The sequence below is a fragment of the Syzygium oleosum genome, unplaced genomic scaffold (assembly GCF_021117445.2).
Source record: "Syzygium oleosum isolate NSW1041296 unplaced genomic scaffold, Sole_v2.1 Sole_v2.17, whole genome shotgun sequence".
Lineage (NCBI taxonomy): Eukaryota > Viridiplantae > Streptophyta > Magnoliopsida > Myrtales > Myrtaceae > Syzygium > Syzygium oleosum.
In genome coordinates, this window is record NW_026607501.1 from 3,651,941 (window position 1) to 3,667,589 (window position 15,649).

A 15,649-nucleotide genomic window follows, 5' to 3' on the forward strand; every position below is an offset into this window, starting at 1 on the left:
GACGGCCCTATACTTTATTGGGTGGTTCTTAATACTGTTCCCTGGGAATTGTAGGGCAATTGGCGAGCGATCTTTTGAGAATAGGAATGAGCTAAAAAAACTCGATACTTAGTGAGGGTTGCGCGTTCAAATTGTTATATGGGAATAGTAGTCCAAGTCCTAAGCCAAAGTCTTGGTCTTCGTGTCTTCGTTGCACCAAAGTCTTGGTCTTTGTTCACCTAGGAAAGGTTTCATCTCTTGGCAAGACAGAGAGCCTCTCGTTAGTGCGTCGGAACAAGTCAATGCCAAAAGCAGCATTATTCTTATCCCTCTGCATCCTCTTCCTTTACATGTACCCTCCTTGTTTGCTCCAACACCATCTCCCTTTTGATTCTTCTTCCTGGCTGCCTTTTTGGCTTCGCATGTGGAGCCCAACGAAGCAAGCACGAAAGCAGCATGGATTCTCTCACTTTTGTCTTTCCATTGAGATATTTTGCATGAAACATGACATTTTGAGAGAGTGTTTAAGTCCAACTTTAAACCATTGATTAACACAATATGATTGCACTTTAAAATGCCAATACACAATCTTGGGGGACTCGGTTTTACTCTCTCGTGAATGACCTTTTTATACTAATCAATAGTGGATTGTCCCACAAAAATCGGTCGAATTGGCCCAAATCGAGGGAAAATGAGTTGGTCGAAAATCGAAGTCATCCCCGGTTGAACCGTCGGTCCGGTCTGATTATGAAACAATGATTCTCTTGTTCGTTTTGAATTCTCAGTCTTGGCTCGTACTGGACACTCTAGGTAATTGAATGCTTCCTTTGGGGTCCGGATCTACAGGGCCCAATCACCCACCATTCTTGCTTTTAAAGGCCCAAGTTTCATCCCTTTTGCAGGTGCAATGATCCTCTAAAAGATTGACTTTGACTTGACTGGTGTTGATTGGATTGAAATTGAAACCAGCTCGTGCTTGAGGCTGTGAACATATGGACAGAGAGGGCAAAAAGAAAAAGTGAGCATTATTCACAAGGCGAGGGTGACACGAGCGGTAACAGTAATAAGGATGAGTATCCTTGATACTCGAAATATGGACTTATGCGCTGATATCATCTCAAACAATTTCATTCCTAATATGTTAAAATGAGGATAATTATAAAAAGAAAGTCCTAAATTTATTATATAGCAGCCAATTCAATCATAAATATTTCAATTTGATTAATTTAGTCATAAACTTTTTGAAAATTCGACAATGTAATCTTTTCGGTCAATTTGACTGGAAATTGATGACGTGGACGTCGGCCGTTCTACATGGCATGGTCGACGTTGACATGGACAATTTTTGCTTTTATTTTTTTAAATTTTCCGAATTATTAATAATTTAATATTTTTTCTTATCTATTTTCTTTCTATTTCTTTTCAAATTGAGCCAGCGAGGCTAGCCGACCCTCTCCAGCCACTGTGTGAGGATGACGAAGCCCTTATTGGCTGTGCGTGAGGGTTGCTGGCCCAGAGTTGGAAAAAAAAGAAAAAAAGAAAGAAAAAATATTCAGAAGAAATTAAAAAATTGTAAGAATTGTGCCTTGCCATGTAACACGGCCAACGTCCACGTCGTTAATTTTTGACCAAAATTGATTGGAATGATTAAATTGGCAAATCTTCGAAAGGTTTATGACTAAATTGGTAAAATCAAAAGGTTTAGAGCTGAATTGATATCGTACAATATGTTTATGACTTTTTTTTTCGTAATTTTCCCATTAAAGTGTTATTCTGGAAGGAATCCAAACTATATAAATCATGCTAAATTGCCTAATAAACGGTATTGATTTATATTTCTAAAATTCACTTGCTTACTTATGACGTATTATCGCTATTCTCTTTCCAATTATCTATACTTGTGTAGTTTTTTTCTTTTTTTTTGGTCGGAATCCTTGTGTAGCTTGAGACGACAGACTTTGCCCCAAACTCATACTCGATTGTTCCCTAACATTAACTCCTATCCATCCTTAACCCAAGGCGATCTTTTAAATAGGGTTCCAAACTTGTCTCGACTAAATACGTGACCGGCTGAAACCAAACTATATATTATTTTCTAAATATTTATAACAAATATATATAGTAAGATAATGGTAGATATATTAATAATGTAGTGTCTAGTTTAGAAGAATAATTGTAATTTAGGAAATTAGGTAGTCGAGAACAGATGAGGTACTTGCCAACTAAATCCTGAATCACTCGGAAGAAAAAGTCCTAACCTTTTGTATTTGTGCCAATTTAGTCATAAACCTTTTTTTGGTGCCAATTTAGTCCTAAATCTTTTGCATTGGTGCCAATTGAGTCCTAAACCTTTTTTTGGTGCCAATTCAGTCCTAAATCTTTTGTATTGGTGCCAATTTAGTCCTAAACCTTTTGCATTGGTGCTAATTCAGTCCTTCGATACGTGAATAGCTATTAACCAAAAAGACTGAATTGGCACAAATGCAAAAGGTTTAGGACTGAATTGGCACAAATGCGAAAGGTTTAGGATATAATTGGCACCAAAAAAAAGTTTAGGACTAAATTGGCACTAAAAAAAGATTTAGGACTTTTTTTACACTTTTCTCCATATTTTAGTTATATTCAGTAAATGGGTCATAAATAAATTTAAAATGATAAAGCCCAAAGTAATATAAGTATTATATGCATTCACAACTTATTTAGACCAAACCCACCTCAATGCTCTCTCTTCACTCTCTCTCGCCCTCGTTTACTCCACGCTTTCACCTCAATTTGGGTATGAGTTTTCATAAATTTTGTTAAATATGGAAGTGTTTTAGCAATCTGGACTGAGTCGGGTGAAAATGGGTCAATTTAGATCGGACCATTTTCGACTCGACCCGACCTGCTCGTTTGACGGATCTACATTTGCGTACGTTCTTATCACCTAAAAAGACTTGATATGTGGTCCAAGAAGAGCACAGTTTAGTCACCGAAACTCGGGATGATCGATTCCCGATCCGGTCCGATTCTCAAAATTGGGAATCGGGGATCGGACCGATTGGTCCTAGAATTGGGAACTGGACCGAACCGATTGGTCCTAGAACCAGGAACCGTACCGATTCAGTTTCAGTTCGGTCCGGTCCAATGGAACCGGTCATTTACGATTTAGTTTTCTCTTTTGGGTCAAACACTTAGAGTTTAGTTCACATTTTACTAATTTTTATCAATGAATTTATGTCTAATTTTTGTCAATGAATTTATGTCGATGAAATTCACTTAGGGTTTAGTTCACATTTTACTAATTTTTTGAAAATAAAATTAAAAAAAAATATATAATTGGTTCGGTTTGGTCCGGTTCCTCCTTAGAATCAAGAACCGAACCGCCCAGACACCGGTTTCACTTTTAGGAACCAGGAACCGGATCGATACTCTCGGGAACTGAACCCAACCGGCCGGTCCGATCTAGTTCAGGCGGTTCCCGGTACGAGCGGTCCATTTTGCACACCCTTAACCAAAACGCGTATACTCCCTCTCCCTCCCTCTCCCTCCCTTTCTGCCGTCACCTCAACGCGGTGCCAATGACCGGCATCGACGTTGACTTGGAGGTCGCCATTGCTTCCCATCACCGACAGCACGAAAGCCACTTCAAACAATAAATCCGTAAAGAATTGCAGAGGAGTATATGGAGAAAGTGCGGCGTCGAAGGCTTGAATGATAACCGCTACAAGAAACCGTGCACATAGAGACATTTTTTTCCAGTCGGACAATGACGTTTTTTAAAACTCCATGCACATATGGTAACGTTTTCGAAGACGTCCCATGCGCGTCGCGAAATTCGGTGTCATAGAGTTTTAGGCAACAGTGCCTTAAGAATCATCGTTGTGATGGGATATTGTCAGTGTCATTTTTACTACGCGCGTGTATATTTTTGGTATGACGATCAAACATATATTCTCTAATCGGTACTTAGTATTATTATGTGCAAAAGATTAAACTCGGGAAGTCCATAAAAGGAAAATACTCAAAGTCACTATGTTACTTGATTGCATATGTAACTTTTTGAAAATTCGACAATGTAGTCTTTTCGGTCAATTTGACTGGAAATTGATGACGTGGACGTCGACCGTTCTACATGGCATGGCCGACGTTGACATGGACAATTTTTGTAATTATTTTTTTAAATTTTCTGAATTATTAATAATTTAATTTTTTTTTCTTATCTATTTTCTTTCTATTTCTTTCCAAATTGAGCCAGCGAGGCTAGCCGACCCTCTCCAGCCACTGGGTGAGGTTGACGAAGCCCTTATTGGCTGTGCGTGAGGGTTGCTGGCCCAGAGTTGGAAAAAAAAGAAAAAAAGGAAAGAAAAAATATTCAGAAGAAATTAAAAAATTGCAAGAATTGTGCCTTGCCATGTAACACGGCCAACATCCACGTCGTTAATTTTCGACCAAAATTGATTGGAATGATTAAATTGGCAAATCTTCGAAAGATTTATGATTAAATTGATAAAATCAAAAGGTTTAGAGCTGAATTGATATCGTACAATATGTTTATGACTTTTTTTTTTCATAATTTTCCCATTAAAGTGTTATTATGGAAGGAATCCAAACTATATAAATCATGCTAAATTGCCTAATAAAGGGTATTCATTTATATTTCTAAAATTCACTTGTTTACTTATGACGTATTATCGCTATTCTCTTTCCAATTATCTATACTGGAGTAGTTTTTTTCTTTTTTTTTGGTCGGAATCCTTGTGTAGCTTGAGACGACAGACTTTGCCCCAAACTCATACTCGATTGTTCCCTAACATTAACTCCTATCCATCCTTAACCCAAGACGATCTTTTAAATAGGGTTCCAAACTTGTCTCGACTAAATACGTGACCAGCTGAAGCCAAACTATATATTATTTTCTAAATATTTATAGCAAATATATATAGTAAGATAATGGTAGATATATTAATAATGTAGTGTCTAGTTTAGAAGAATAATTGTAATTTAGGAAATTAGGTAGTCGAGAACAGATGAGGTACTTGCCAACTAAATCCCGAATCACTCGGAAGAAAAGACTCAATTTCAAACGCATCTCAATTCTTATAGGGCTTTCTAAATGGGATCCTAAGCTCGTTCATAGCTCAAAACCTTATTACGCCTTCACAAGATTTTTCAACCAATTAAAAATCCGAGTTAATTCGACCCAATGCTTTCCTTGGCAATTAGAGATTGTGAAGTCTACCCTCTTCTTACAAGACACAACTTTTAGCGTACGCGAATCAAGATTTCAATTTCCGTATACTCAAGTGGTTCAAAGCGAAAGATTATGTTGCCCGAACACGTAGCCTGCATTTGCGTAGATATGCCAAAATGAGTCATAGAATCATTTCTTAACCCATATGATTCTAAACCCATATTTGATGGGCTGAGTTATTACATATTTTAGGGACCAAGTGTCAAAAAAATCCTAAACTTTTTGCATTTGTGTCAATTTAGTTATAAACCTTTTTTTGGTGTCAATTCAATCCTAAACCTTAACCTTTTGCATTGGTGCCAATTGAGTCCTAAACCTTTTTTGGGTGCCAATTCAGTCCTAAACCTTTTGCATTGGTGCCAATTTAATCCTAAATCTTTTGCATTGGTGCTAATTCAGTCCTTCGATACGTGAATAGCTATTAGCCGGAAGGACTGAATTGGCACAAATGCAAAAGGTTTAGGACTGAATTGGCACAAATGCAAAAGGTTTAGGATATAATTGGCACCAAAAAAAGGTTTATGACTAAATTGGCACTAAAAAAAGGTTTAGGACTTTTTTGACACTTTTCTCCATATTTTAGTTATATTCAGTAAATGGGTCATATATAAATTTAAAATGATAAAGCCTAAAGTAATATAAGCATTATATGCATTCATAACTCATTTAGACCCAACTCATCTCAATGCTCTCTCTTCACTCTCTCTCGCCCTCGTTTACTCCACGCTTTCGCCTCAATTTGGGTATGAGTTTTCATAAATTTTGTTAAATATGGAAGTGTTTTAGTAATCTGGACTGAGTCGAGTGAAAATGGGTCAATTTAGATCGGACCATTTTCGACTCGACCCGACCTGCTCGTTTGACGAATCTACATTTGCGTACGTTCTTATCACCTAAAAAGACTTGATTTGTGGTCCAAGAAGAGCACAGTTTAGTCATCGAAACTAGGGATGATCGGTTCCCGATCCGGTCCGATTCCCAAAATTGAGAATCGGGGACCGGACCGATTGGTCCTAGAACTGGGAACCGGACCGAACCGATTGGTCTTAGAACCAGGAACCGGACCGATTCGGTTCCAGTTCAGTCCGGTCCAATGGAACCGGTCATTTACGATTTAGTTTTCTTTTTTGGGTTAAACATTTAGGGTTTAGTTCACGTTTTACTAATTTTTATCAATGAATTTATGTCTGATTTTTGTCGATGAATTTATGTCAATGAAGTTCACTTAGGGTTTAGTTCACATTTTACTAATTTTTTGAAAATAAAATTAAAAAAAATATATAATTGGTTCGGTTCGGTCCGATTCCTCCTTAGAATCGAGAACCAGACCGCCCAGACACCGGTTTCACTTTTAGGAACCAGGAACCGGATCGATACTCTTGGGAACTGAACCCAACCGGCCGGTCCGGTCTAGTTCAGGCGGTTCCCGGTACGAGCGGTCCGTTTTGCACACCCTTAACCAAAACGCGTATACTCCCTCTCCCTCCCTCTCCCTCCCTTTCTGCCGTCACCTCAACGCGGTGCCAATGACCGGCATCGACGTTGACTTGGAGGTCGCCATTGCTTCCCATCACCGACAGCACGAAAGCCACTTCAAACAATAAATCCGTAAAGAATTGCAGAGGAGTATATGGAGAAAGTGCGGCGTCGAAGGCTTGAATGAGAACCGCTACAAGAAACCATGCACATAGAGACATTTTTTTCCAGTCGGACAATGACGTTTTTTAAAACTCCATGCACATATGGTGACGTTGTCGAAGACGTCCCATGCGCGTCGCGAAATTCGGTGTCATTGAGTTTTAGGCAACAGTGCCTCAAGAATCATCGTTGTGATGGGATATTGTCAGTGTCATTTTTACTACGCGTGTATGTTTTTGGTACGACGATCAAACATATATTCTCTAATCGGTACCAAGTATTATTATGTGCAAAAGATTAAACTCGTTAAGTCCATAAAAGGAAAATACTAAAAGTCACTATGTTACTTGATTGCATATGTAACTTTATTCAAAATGATTTAAGATCATCAATCTCTTAATCTCATCATAGCCACAGATGAAGTACAAACCATGGAACCACACTCCATCGAGTTGTGGACTTCTCGAAGGCTGAAAGTGTGAAGAGAATATGGAAAATGTCAATTACTGCTACTTTATGGACACTGTATTTGATAAAATTTTAATCACGAAAACACTAGATTTAAGACCCCTAAATGTTTTATAAATTTTAATCAAAATTTAACTATTTTTCTAAAAAAGTGCATCAAGCTCTAAATCATGTGCTTTTTTTTCCTCTCTCAAAAAATGGATACGGGAATGAATAAAAGACAAAGATAGTTATGGTCCATTGAAAGGGCTAACTGCTCTATGGAAGTCCATTGTCATTTTTCAAAGTTTTCAATCAATTGTAAGCCTCGATGACTCAAGAAAATGACCATTCATTCTAATTTTGTCTGTCCTAATAGAGATTGGCGTTTTACACCAATCCGAATCGCTCCTGGAACGTTAAACGAAGTTTCAATCACTTGCAGGGGTTATTATAAGGTCCTTCGTGTATCAAATTATCATCGCAACGTACTTTTAAGATCGATAATTGCTGACCACGAAGTATTATACTAACATAATGGAGGGATCAAAATAAAATATGAGTCAAATCGTAAGGATCGATAATTTCTGCATGTATTCTTTAGTCAAACTAATATAGTCTTGAGTCCCAATACAAGACCTCGAACGCATTATTAGCAGTACTTAGACGGTCCACTCTAAATTGCCAGACCATTATATATCTTCTCCCTCACCAAGACAGGAACAAAGGAAATGCCAAATCATCATCACCTTCTCTGCATTTTCTCTCCTCCTCTTCTTCTTCTTCATCAGGAGCTTCCATGGCGTCCACTCTGCTTTCCCGACCGCATGCGACTGCATCTCATCATCGTCTCCATGTGGTGACATCCCCATCCAATATCCATTATGGACCGTTGGCGATCCCGCTGTACACTGCGGCTACCCAGGCCACGATTGCCCGTCTGGCTCCGGTTATCTGACCCTCTCTCTTCCGGACGACACCTGCTCCGTCACTGAAAAGGACATTAACGAGATGGGTCAAATTACAAAAGAAAAGGACGGTCCTATACTTAATGGGGCGGTTCTCTAGTCCGTTCCCTGGGAATTGTGAGGCAATGGTGCTAAAAAGACGGGGGAGGGTTGCGTGTCCAAATAGTCACATGGGAAAAGTAGTCAAGTCCTAAGTCAAAGTCCTCGTCTTCGTGTCTTCGTTGCACCAAAGTCTTGGTCTTTGTTCACCTAATAAAGGTTTCAGTCTCTTGGCAAGACAAAGAGCTTCTCGTTAGTGCGTTGGATCAAGTCATTCCCAAAAGCAGCATTATTCTTATCCCTCCGCATCTTCTTCCTTTTTACATGTACCCTCCTCCTTGTTTTGCTCCAAACACCATCTCCATTCGGATGAGTCTTACCATGTCGTGTTCCTCTCTCTCCTTACTATTCATCATCTTCCTGGTGCCAGCTTCCAGCTACTTCCAGCCGTTCCAAGATTGCGCTCCTTTTGTTTGTGGAGATCAACAAATCAGCTATCCTTTCAGGCATAATGAACGACCAAATCACTGTGGGTATCCAGGCTACGAGCTTGGCTGTGACGGAGATAACCTGACCCTGTCCATGGCGTCCCTGGAATATCGGGTTACCCACATGGATAGGAGCGCACAGATCCTTGAGGTGGCAAGGATGGATTTATTGAAAGATATGTGTCTTCAAACATATGTTAACACCACTTTAGACTTGAATCTGTTCAACTACACTTCCAGCGACCTCAATTCCACCTTATTCTACAAATGCGACCCATCAATGAGCTATCAACCTTATGAGTTCTATTGTCGTGCGTCTGGAGGTGGCTACCTTGCTCTCGATGTGGACCTTGAAAATCAAGTACACGAGCCATGCAATGTCAGTGTCCTTGTCCCGATTTTAAAAAGTGAAGCTCTAGGTCCGTCACCCGCTTTGGAGGGAGGCGACTATGGTAGATCTATTAGTGAGGTCTTGAACAAAGGCTTTGAGATTACCTGGATTGCCGACACATCGCAGTGCGAAAATTGCGCTAAATCAGGGGGAAGATGCGGGTATGGCTGGACAAGGCAAGATTTCGATTGTTTTTGCCCTGATGGAGCCCATTCAACGACCTGCGATGGACCTCTGGGTATGTATGCTTACTCTGACCACCTAATATGTGGTTTTCAATTAGCTAAAGTTGTTCAACCAGAGGGATTGCTGGGCATACCCTTCCCTTGGCTTGTTATTTGGGAAACGACCCGCTCATGCTCCTAAAGCCTGACAATCTCATTTTGCTGGGCATGCCCTTCCCTCTATTGAACTGCAGTCATCCTCCCTATGACCTCCATGATCAAGTTACGATTCAGACTCCCAAGTCTTAAAACTTTTTCGTCCCATCGTCTGCAACCTTTTCTGCTTTAATTGTTAGATATTTAGGTCGGTATCTGCCACCACAAGATCCAATGGTTTAAATAAATTGAGTGACGATGCTCCCAATTTACTGTAAAATTTTGCAAATGTTGCGCTAAAACTACTTGTTTTCTTCTTGGGGTTCTATCCAAATGAAAAGAAAAACTACGTCTCCACAGGTGGTGCTAAAATCTTATCATTCGCAGGGTTGAAATATATTTACAATATCGATAGAGGTGAACAGCACACGTAATTAAATCTCTACACTATCAATGAAATTTTTGTTCATGATGATAGTGGAGAATTAAATACTAAAAAAATGTTTTTCCTGTTATTCAATTGATCTATCATTTATACGTGCTGTGAATAATGTCCTTAAGCTTTTCCAATTTCTTTGCCCTTAGCTTAGACTGTGGTCTCACCTACCGCTGCAAACAAAACTCTTCGATCCCTTGGGTCCCAAGATATCTGACCAGAACCTAATAGATTTTGATGTGTTTATCTTTCTGCAATAGTTTGCTAGTTATCAATTGTGTGTTCATGATTGAAGAAGCTTGAACATGAGCTGCCCACTTGTTTTTATCCGTGGAACGAATTCTAATCAAGCCTATAGGTCTGCTTAGAAGGCAAAAGAGTTGAGACATGTTCAGAATATACCGCCCATTCAATACACACAGTTTTTATCTGTCTCCGCCTCTGATACCACATGGTTGATCATATTGCAGAGTGTTTACTACTTCTAAACCAGCTATTTTTTTTTCTGTCTTCCTGTTCATCACCTGATAGCTCTAGAATTCAGGACTTTAGCTAATGTCTATACTCGTTAGTCAATCAGGCACAGATCCATTTGCATGTGTTTCCAATTTCTCTTGTAAAATGTCACTAATTGATCCATGAAAAGTTCAAGAAAAAAATCAACCTAAACTGGTGAATTTGTAATCTTTTCACTCGATTTTGGTGTTTTTTCTTTCTCGAAACAGAATCATCTATTGCCTCATGATGTGCCCTGATCTTCAAATCTCTCAGACACTTTGAAGTTATCAGTTTGCAATTCGTTGACACATTTTTTCACTCTTGATGACTACTGTCTCAGGAAAACAAAAGGTTGGAATGACAATTGGAATAGGTAATTATTTCAAGACTTTTTCTTCCACTTCTCTACAATCTCCTCTGCAATTTGTTGCGACTTTTTGACAGTAAGCTTGCATCGTTGCTCAATGGAATCAATATTTCCAAAATATGCTAGATGCCCTGAAGAAGTGATGAAGTGAGATTGCCGTTAAAAAATACTCTTCATTTTTTTGGGAATGGCTGCATTGGGAGCCGGAATTGGGATCGCCGTTTTTTAATGCTTTCCTTCAGGAAGAAACCAGTGATCAGATTGCTTTTGGCTTTGATAAAGCATAGGAGCGAACATTTCGATCGCGAAATGAAAATTGAGGGGCTTGTCTCTTCGAGAAGATACACCTACAAAGAAATCAAGAGGATGACAAACTCTTTCGAAGAAAAGCTAGGCCAGGGAGGCTATGGCTGCGTGTACAAAGGCAAGCTTCAAGACGGTCAACTTGTGGCGGTGAAGCTTTTGAAGAAATTGAAAGGCGATGCGGAAGAATTTTTCAATGAAGTCATGAGCATAAACCGGACTTCTCATGTCATTGTTGTCAGCCTTTTGGGGTTCCGTTTTGAAGGAAGCAAAAGAGCTTTGGTTTATGAGTTCATGCCCAATGGATCACTCGAAAAGTTCATATTCAACAGGGGTAACACTTTGGAGTTAGATCAACAATTGAGTTGGGACACATTGTACCAGATTTCGCTCGGCATTGCTCGCGGGCTGGAGTACTTGCATAGAGGCTGCAAAGCAAGGATCTTGCACTTTGACATAAAGCCTCACAACATTCTCCTCGACGAAAACTATTGTCCCAAGATTTCCGACTTTGGTCTTGCCAAAATATGCCCAAGAGAAGAGAGCATCGTGTCGATGCCAGGTGCCCGGGGCACCCCTGGATACATTGCTCCGGAGTTGATCATAAGGAATATTGGAGGGGTTTCTCACAAATTAGATGTCTATAGCTATGGTATGATGGTTCTAGAGATGGTCAGCAAGAGGAAAAACATTGAAGTCACCGAAGATCGTACCAGCGAAATATACTTTCCTCATTGGGTCCACCGACGCCTAGAGCTTGGAGAAAATCTTGGGCTGCACGGGATCACAAATGAGGAGGACAAAGGAATCGCTAAGAAGATGATTGTAATAAGCTTATGGTGCATTCAGATTGATCCGAGAGCTCGACCATCTATGACCCAAGTTGTGGAGATGCTAAAAGGAAGTGTTAAGGCCTTGCATATTCCTCCGAAACCAACCTTGTCATCCCCCTCAAGATTGCTCACGACTTGTCTTTGTGAAAGTTCATCTCTGCAAGAGAGTAATGACTTGAATTTAGGTTATTCAATATCAGTTATATGACCGACATAGTTTGTAATAGAGTATTATTAAAAAAAAAAAAACAACCGTGACTATTGAACTGTTGACAAATTTGCGATCAAAGGTCTGAGTTTAATTTCTATAGTATGATGCACACAAAAAAGTGAAAAGTACATTATTTCAAACTATAAGTAGAGTTTGGCATCTATCCAAAAAAGTGAATAACCTCCTTTTGTTTGAGATCTTTCACATGAACTTTTGAATCGGATAGCCCTAATCCATATACTAAGTATAGCTGAGAGATATGTCATTTCATTTAAAGACTTTTTTTTATAGATTATTCTAAATGACTAGTTAAGCAGCAAATGTTACTCTAACGCACCAACTTCCTTTGTAACTAGGATCGATCAATGTCTTTAAAATTCCTTGTTATCTAGGTTTAATTAATGATTCTGCGGTACTTGTTAATGATACATGTTCCTATATAAATTCCTCACAAATCGTTTTGTAGAATTCTCATTCTACATTCTCCATAAAGCAGCTACCTACGTGACTGTAAAGGTATTGACAGATGATCTTGCATTATGAGAAACTGATTTTTCTTCTTTTTTTTTCTTTGATAGAGTGATTGTGCTTATACTTTGTAACTCGACGTGTTCATGTGGCATGATCTCAGGGATATATATTTTCTTCTAAAGTTATAAATTCTAAACCTCATTCCATTATCACATGTTTACTATATGAATTTTTTGTTTTTACTTGTGAATCAAATGTTGACAGATGGGAATTCAAAAGGAGGGAGTGGAGCTAACTATGATAGGAACTTCTAGATTTAGAGCATCCTTAAGTTCGTTGATGAAGTCTCCGTTTTGAAATGGAGATATTGCGTGATGCTCGGACACTAGAAGCGTCAAAAGTTGTGTACAACACTCACTTTAGTGCCAAAAGTTTCATTCGAATTACTTAAGTGCCAACTTTTTTAAAAAAACGCTCATTTCATTGCCAACTCCGACATGTTGGGCTGGAAATCCAACGTGACCTTTTTTTATTAGTTTCTTAAGCTGACGTGACTTGCTGGAGAGTCCAGTCAGCATCCAAACCCTAAAACGACGCCGTTTAGTACCTTTCCCCCAAATTGAAAGAGAACCCCCCAATTTCGAACCCTAACTAGTTATTGAACCCAAATTCAACTGGAATTCCGACGTGACCTTTTTCTATTAGTTTCTTAAGCTAACGTGACTTGCTGGAGAGTCCAGTCAGCATCCAAACCCTAAAACGACGCCGTTTAGTACCTTTCCCCCAAATAAGAACCCTATATTCCCAAATTGAAGAGAACCCCCCAATTTCAAACCATAACCAATTATTGAACCCAAATTCACTCCTTATTTCGAGTCGGCCCCAAAATTACCACCTCAATCTTGCAATCTCTACTACCGTCGTCCCCACGACGTTGCCAAGAACCTTTTTTCCCTCCCTCCGAGCCCTAATTTTGCCTTTTGAGCCCTCATTTACCCTTGGAACCCTAATTTTTCTAGCCAGTTGAGCAAGAGAGAGAAGATGACAAATCTGAGTGAGCGATGGCGAACGACGGTGAGCGACGGCAAGTGACGACGAGCAAGCAAGGAGGAGTTCATAGTGTCGTGCAAGAACATGAACTTGAAGCCCCAGTTTTGATCCGCTTTGTGCGATGTTGTTTTGGCTAGAGGCTAAGCGATGTCGTTTCTTTTCAATGAGCCCTGTAGGCCGGAATCCAACATCGTTTTTGTACTCCACATGGACTTGGTTTTTAATAAAATATGCCACGTCAATTTTTTTTAATTAAAACGGCCACGTAATCAATTTGGCCGAAATATCTCGCCGATGGCACTTAAGTGATTGTTTTTTCTCCGATTTGACACTTAAGTGATTTGGCGGAAATTTCTAGCACTAAAGTGAGCACCATACATAATTTTTGACACTTCTAGTATCCTTCTCCCTTCCTCAGAGTATCTTGCTACCTAAGTCTCGTGGAGGAGCAGTTCCACGTTATTAGCTTAAACAAATATCCAATTTGATTTTCAACCATTACCCACTCTCTTGGTATAGATTTTAAACCTTGAAAAAAATGCCCTTAGAGCTCAAGATGATTCACTTAGTGCAAGGAACCGACCAGGATGGTGGGCTTACTTGGTCCTTTCTCCTTATGAATCCTTCCTCTCATGTAATCACCATAGAATTGACAGTATAAAACTTGCATCATCTGCTGTATTTACTTTGAATGTTCTGCACTATATATTTTCAAATACAATACTGTAATATCTTCTGGGATTCATATCATGGATTACGTATTTTAAGCTTAATTACAGGCATGAGTTTTCGAGTCTACTCAAATGAAGTCGGTTTTGTTGAGAAAACATCCTATATATTTTGAAGTTGACAAAACTATTCACGGTTTGTATCGATCTTACTAAATGCAAGAAACTTTCATGATTCGGGTAATATTCACATTGAAAGGATTATTTTATGACCGAATGATCTTATGAACAAGTCTAGAATTCTATATTGACTCGATGGCATCAAGATCTTATGTCTATAGAATCTACATCATTATCATTGTAAAAGTATCTTGGAAAGAACAGTTGACAATATCCAAGAAGCCAGAAGCAACATACTATGTGAATATCAGCAAAGCTATCAGCAAGGCAATTGGATGAATATCAACGAGGCTACCAAGTGCATATTAGTAGACAATGCTGGAGCAGATTATCATCAGATTGAGTTGAATACTAGCAGAACACCTATTCTACATGCAACGAGATTCCTATCAAGAACTTCAAGATTATCATTTTGAGATACTTAGTCTCATTCTTTATAGCTAGTGATATGACATGAATTCCCACTTAGAAGATCTTTATTGACTATCAATCTTAAAGATTATCTTCACCAAATAATCAATCATGCGAGAAATCTTGGTTGATTGTTAATCATCCGAAAGACAAACACAAAATGAGATTATTCAATAATTATTTGTTCAACATGTCACCAAATTCCCGCAATGTAAATCTTATTTGGATAAATGCCAAGCTCTACTTATAATGAAATTAATGCACTTTTCACTTTTTTTTGTGCATCGTACATTAGAAATTCAACCGAGACATATGATCATAAATTTGTGAAAAGTTCATTTGTGATCAATATGTAAACAATTGTTTTTTTTTTAAGTACTCCATTACAAACTATGCCGGTCTAATATAATTGATATTGAATAATCCCAACTCAAGTCATTGCTCTCTTGCAGAGATGAACTTTCACAAAGGGAAGCCGCGAACGATCTTGAGGGAGATGACAAGGTTGGTCCGGGAGGAATTTGCAAGGCCTCGACACTTCCTTTTAGCATCTCCACAAGATGGGTCATAGAAGGTTGAGCTCTAGGATCGATTTGAGTGCACCATAAGCCTATCACAATCATCTTATTTGCGATTCCTTCGTCCTCCTCATTTGTTATCCCACACAGCCCAAGCTCTTCTTGGAGCTCTAGGCGCTCGTGAACCCAATGAGGGAAGT

The 15,649-nt window shown here is 39.0% G+C and overlaps 2 protein-coding genes across 2 annotated transcripts; both read left to right on the top strand.

The window, feature by feature from the left end:
* The first annotated feature begins 8,445 nt into the window (after nt 1-8,445).
* On the top strand, nt 8,446-10,892 carry LOC115676689 (LEAF RUST 10 DISEASE-RESISTANCE LOCUS RECEPTOR-LIKE PROTEIN KINASE-like 2.7). Its single transcript, XM_030599652.2, has 2 exons — nt 8,446-9,421; nt 10,778-10,892. The coding sequence occupies exons 1-2, from the start codon at nt 8,629-8,631 to the stop codon at nt 10,876-10,878; spliced, it is 894 nt and encodes a 297-aa protein (XP_030455512.1). The 5' UTR covers nt 8,446-8,628; the 3' UTR covers nt 10,879-10,892.
* A 26-nt stretch (nt 10,893-10,918) lies between these two features.
* On the top strand, nt 10,919-12,217 carry LOC115676585 (PR5-like receptor kinase). The gene has a single exon (XM_030599536.2). It carries the CDS (start codon nt 11,033-11,035, stop codon nt 12,146-12,148), a length of 1,116 nt encoding a protein of 371 aa, XP_030455396.1. The 5' UTR covers nt 10,919-11,032; the 3' UTR covers nt 12,149-12,217.
* The last annotated feature ends 3,432 nt before the right edge of the window (nt 12,218-15,649 follow it).

Bases quoted from the DNA above. Each gene is read 5' to 3' on its own strand.
- LOC115676689 (XM_030599652.2), top strand. From the start codon at position 8,629: ATGTACCCTCCTCCTTGTTTTGCTCCAAACACCATCTCCATTCGGATG. The intron at 9,422-10,777 runs GTATGTATGCTT...CTACTGTCTCAG, and splicing joins GACCTGCGATGGACCTCTGG to GAAAACAAAAGGTTGGAATG.
- LOC115676585 (XM_030599536.2), top strand. From the start codon at position 11,033: ATGCTTTCCTTCAGGAAGAAACCAGTGATCAGATTGCTTTTGGCTTTG.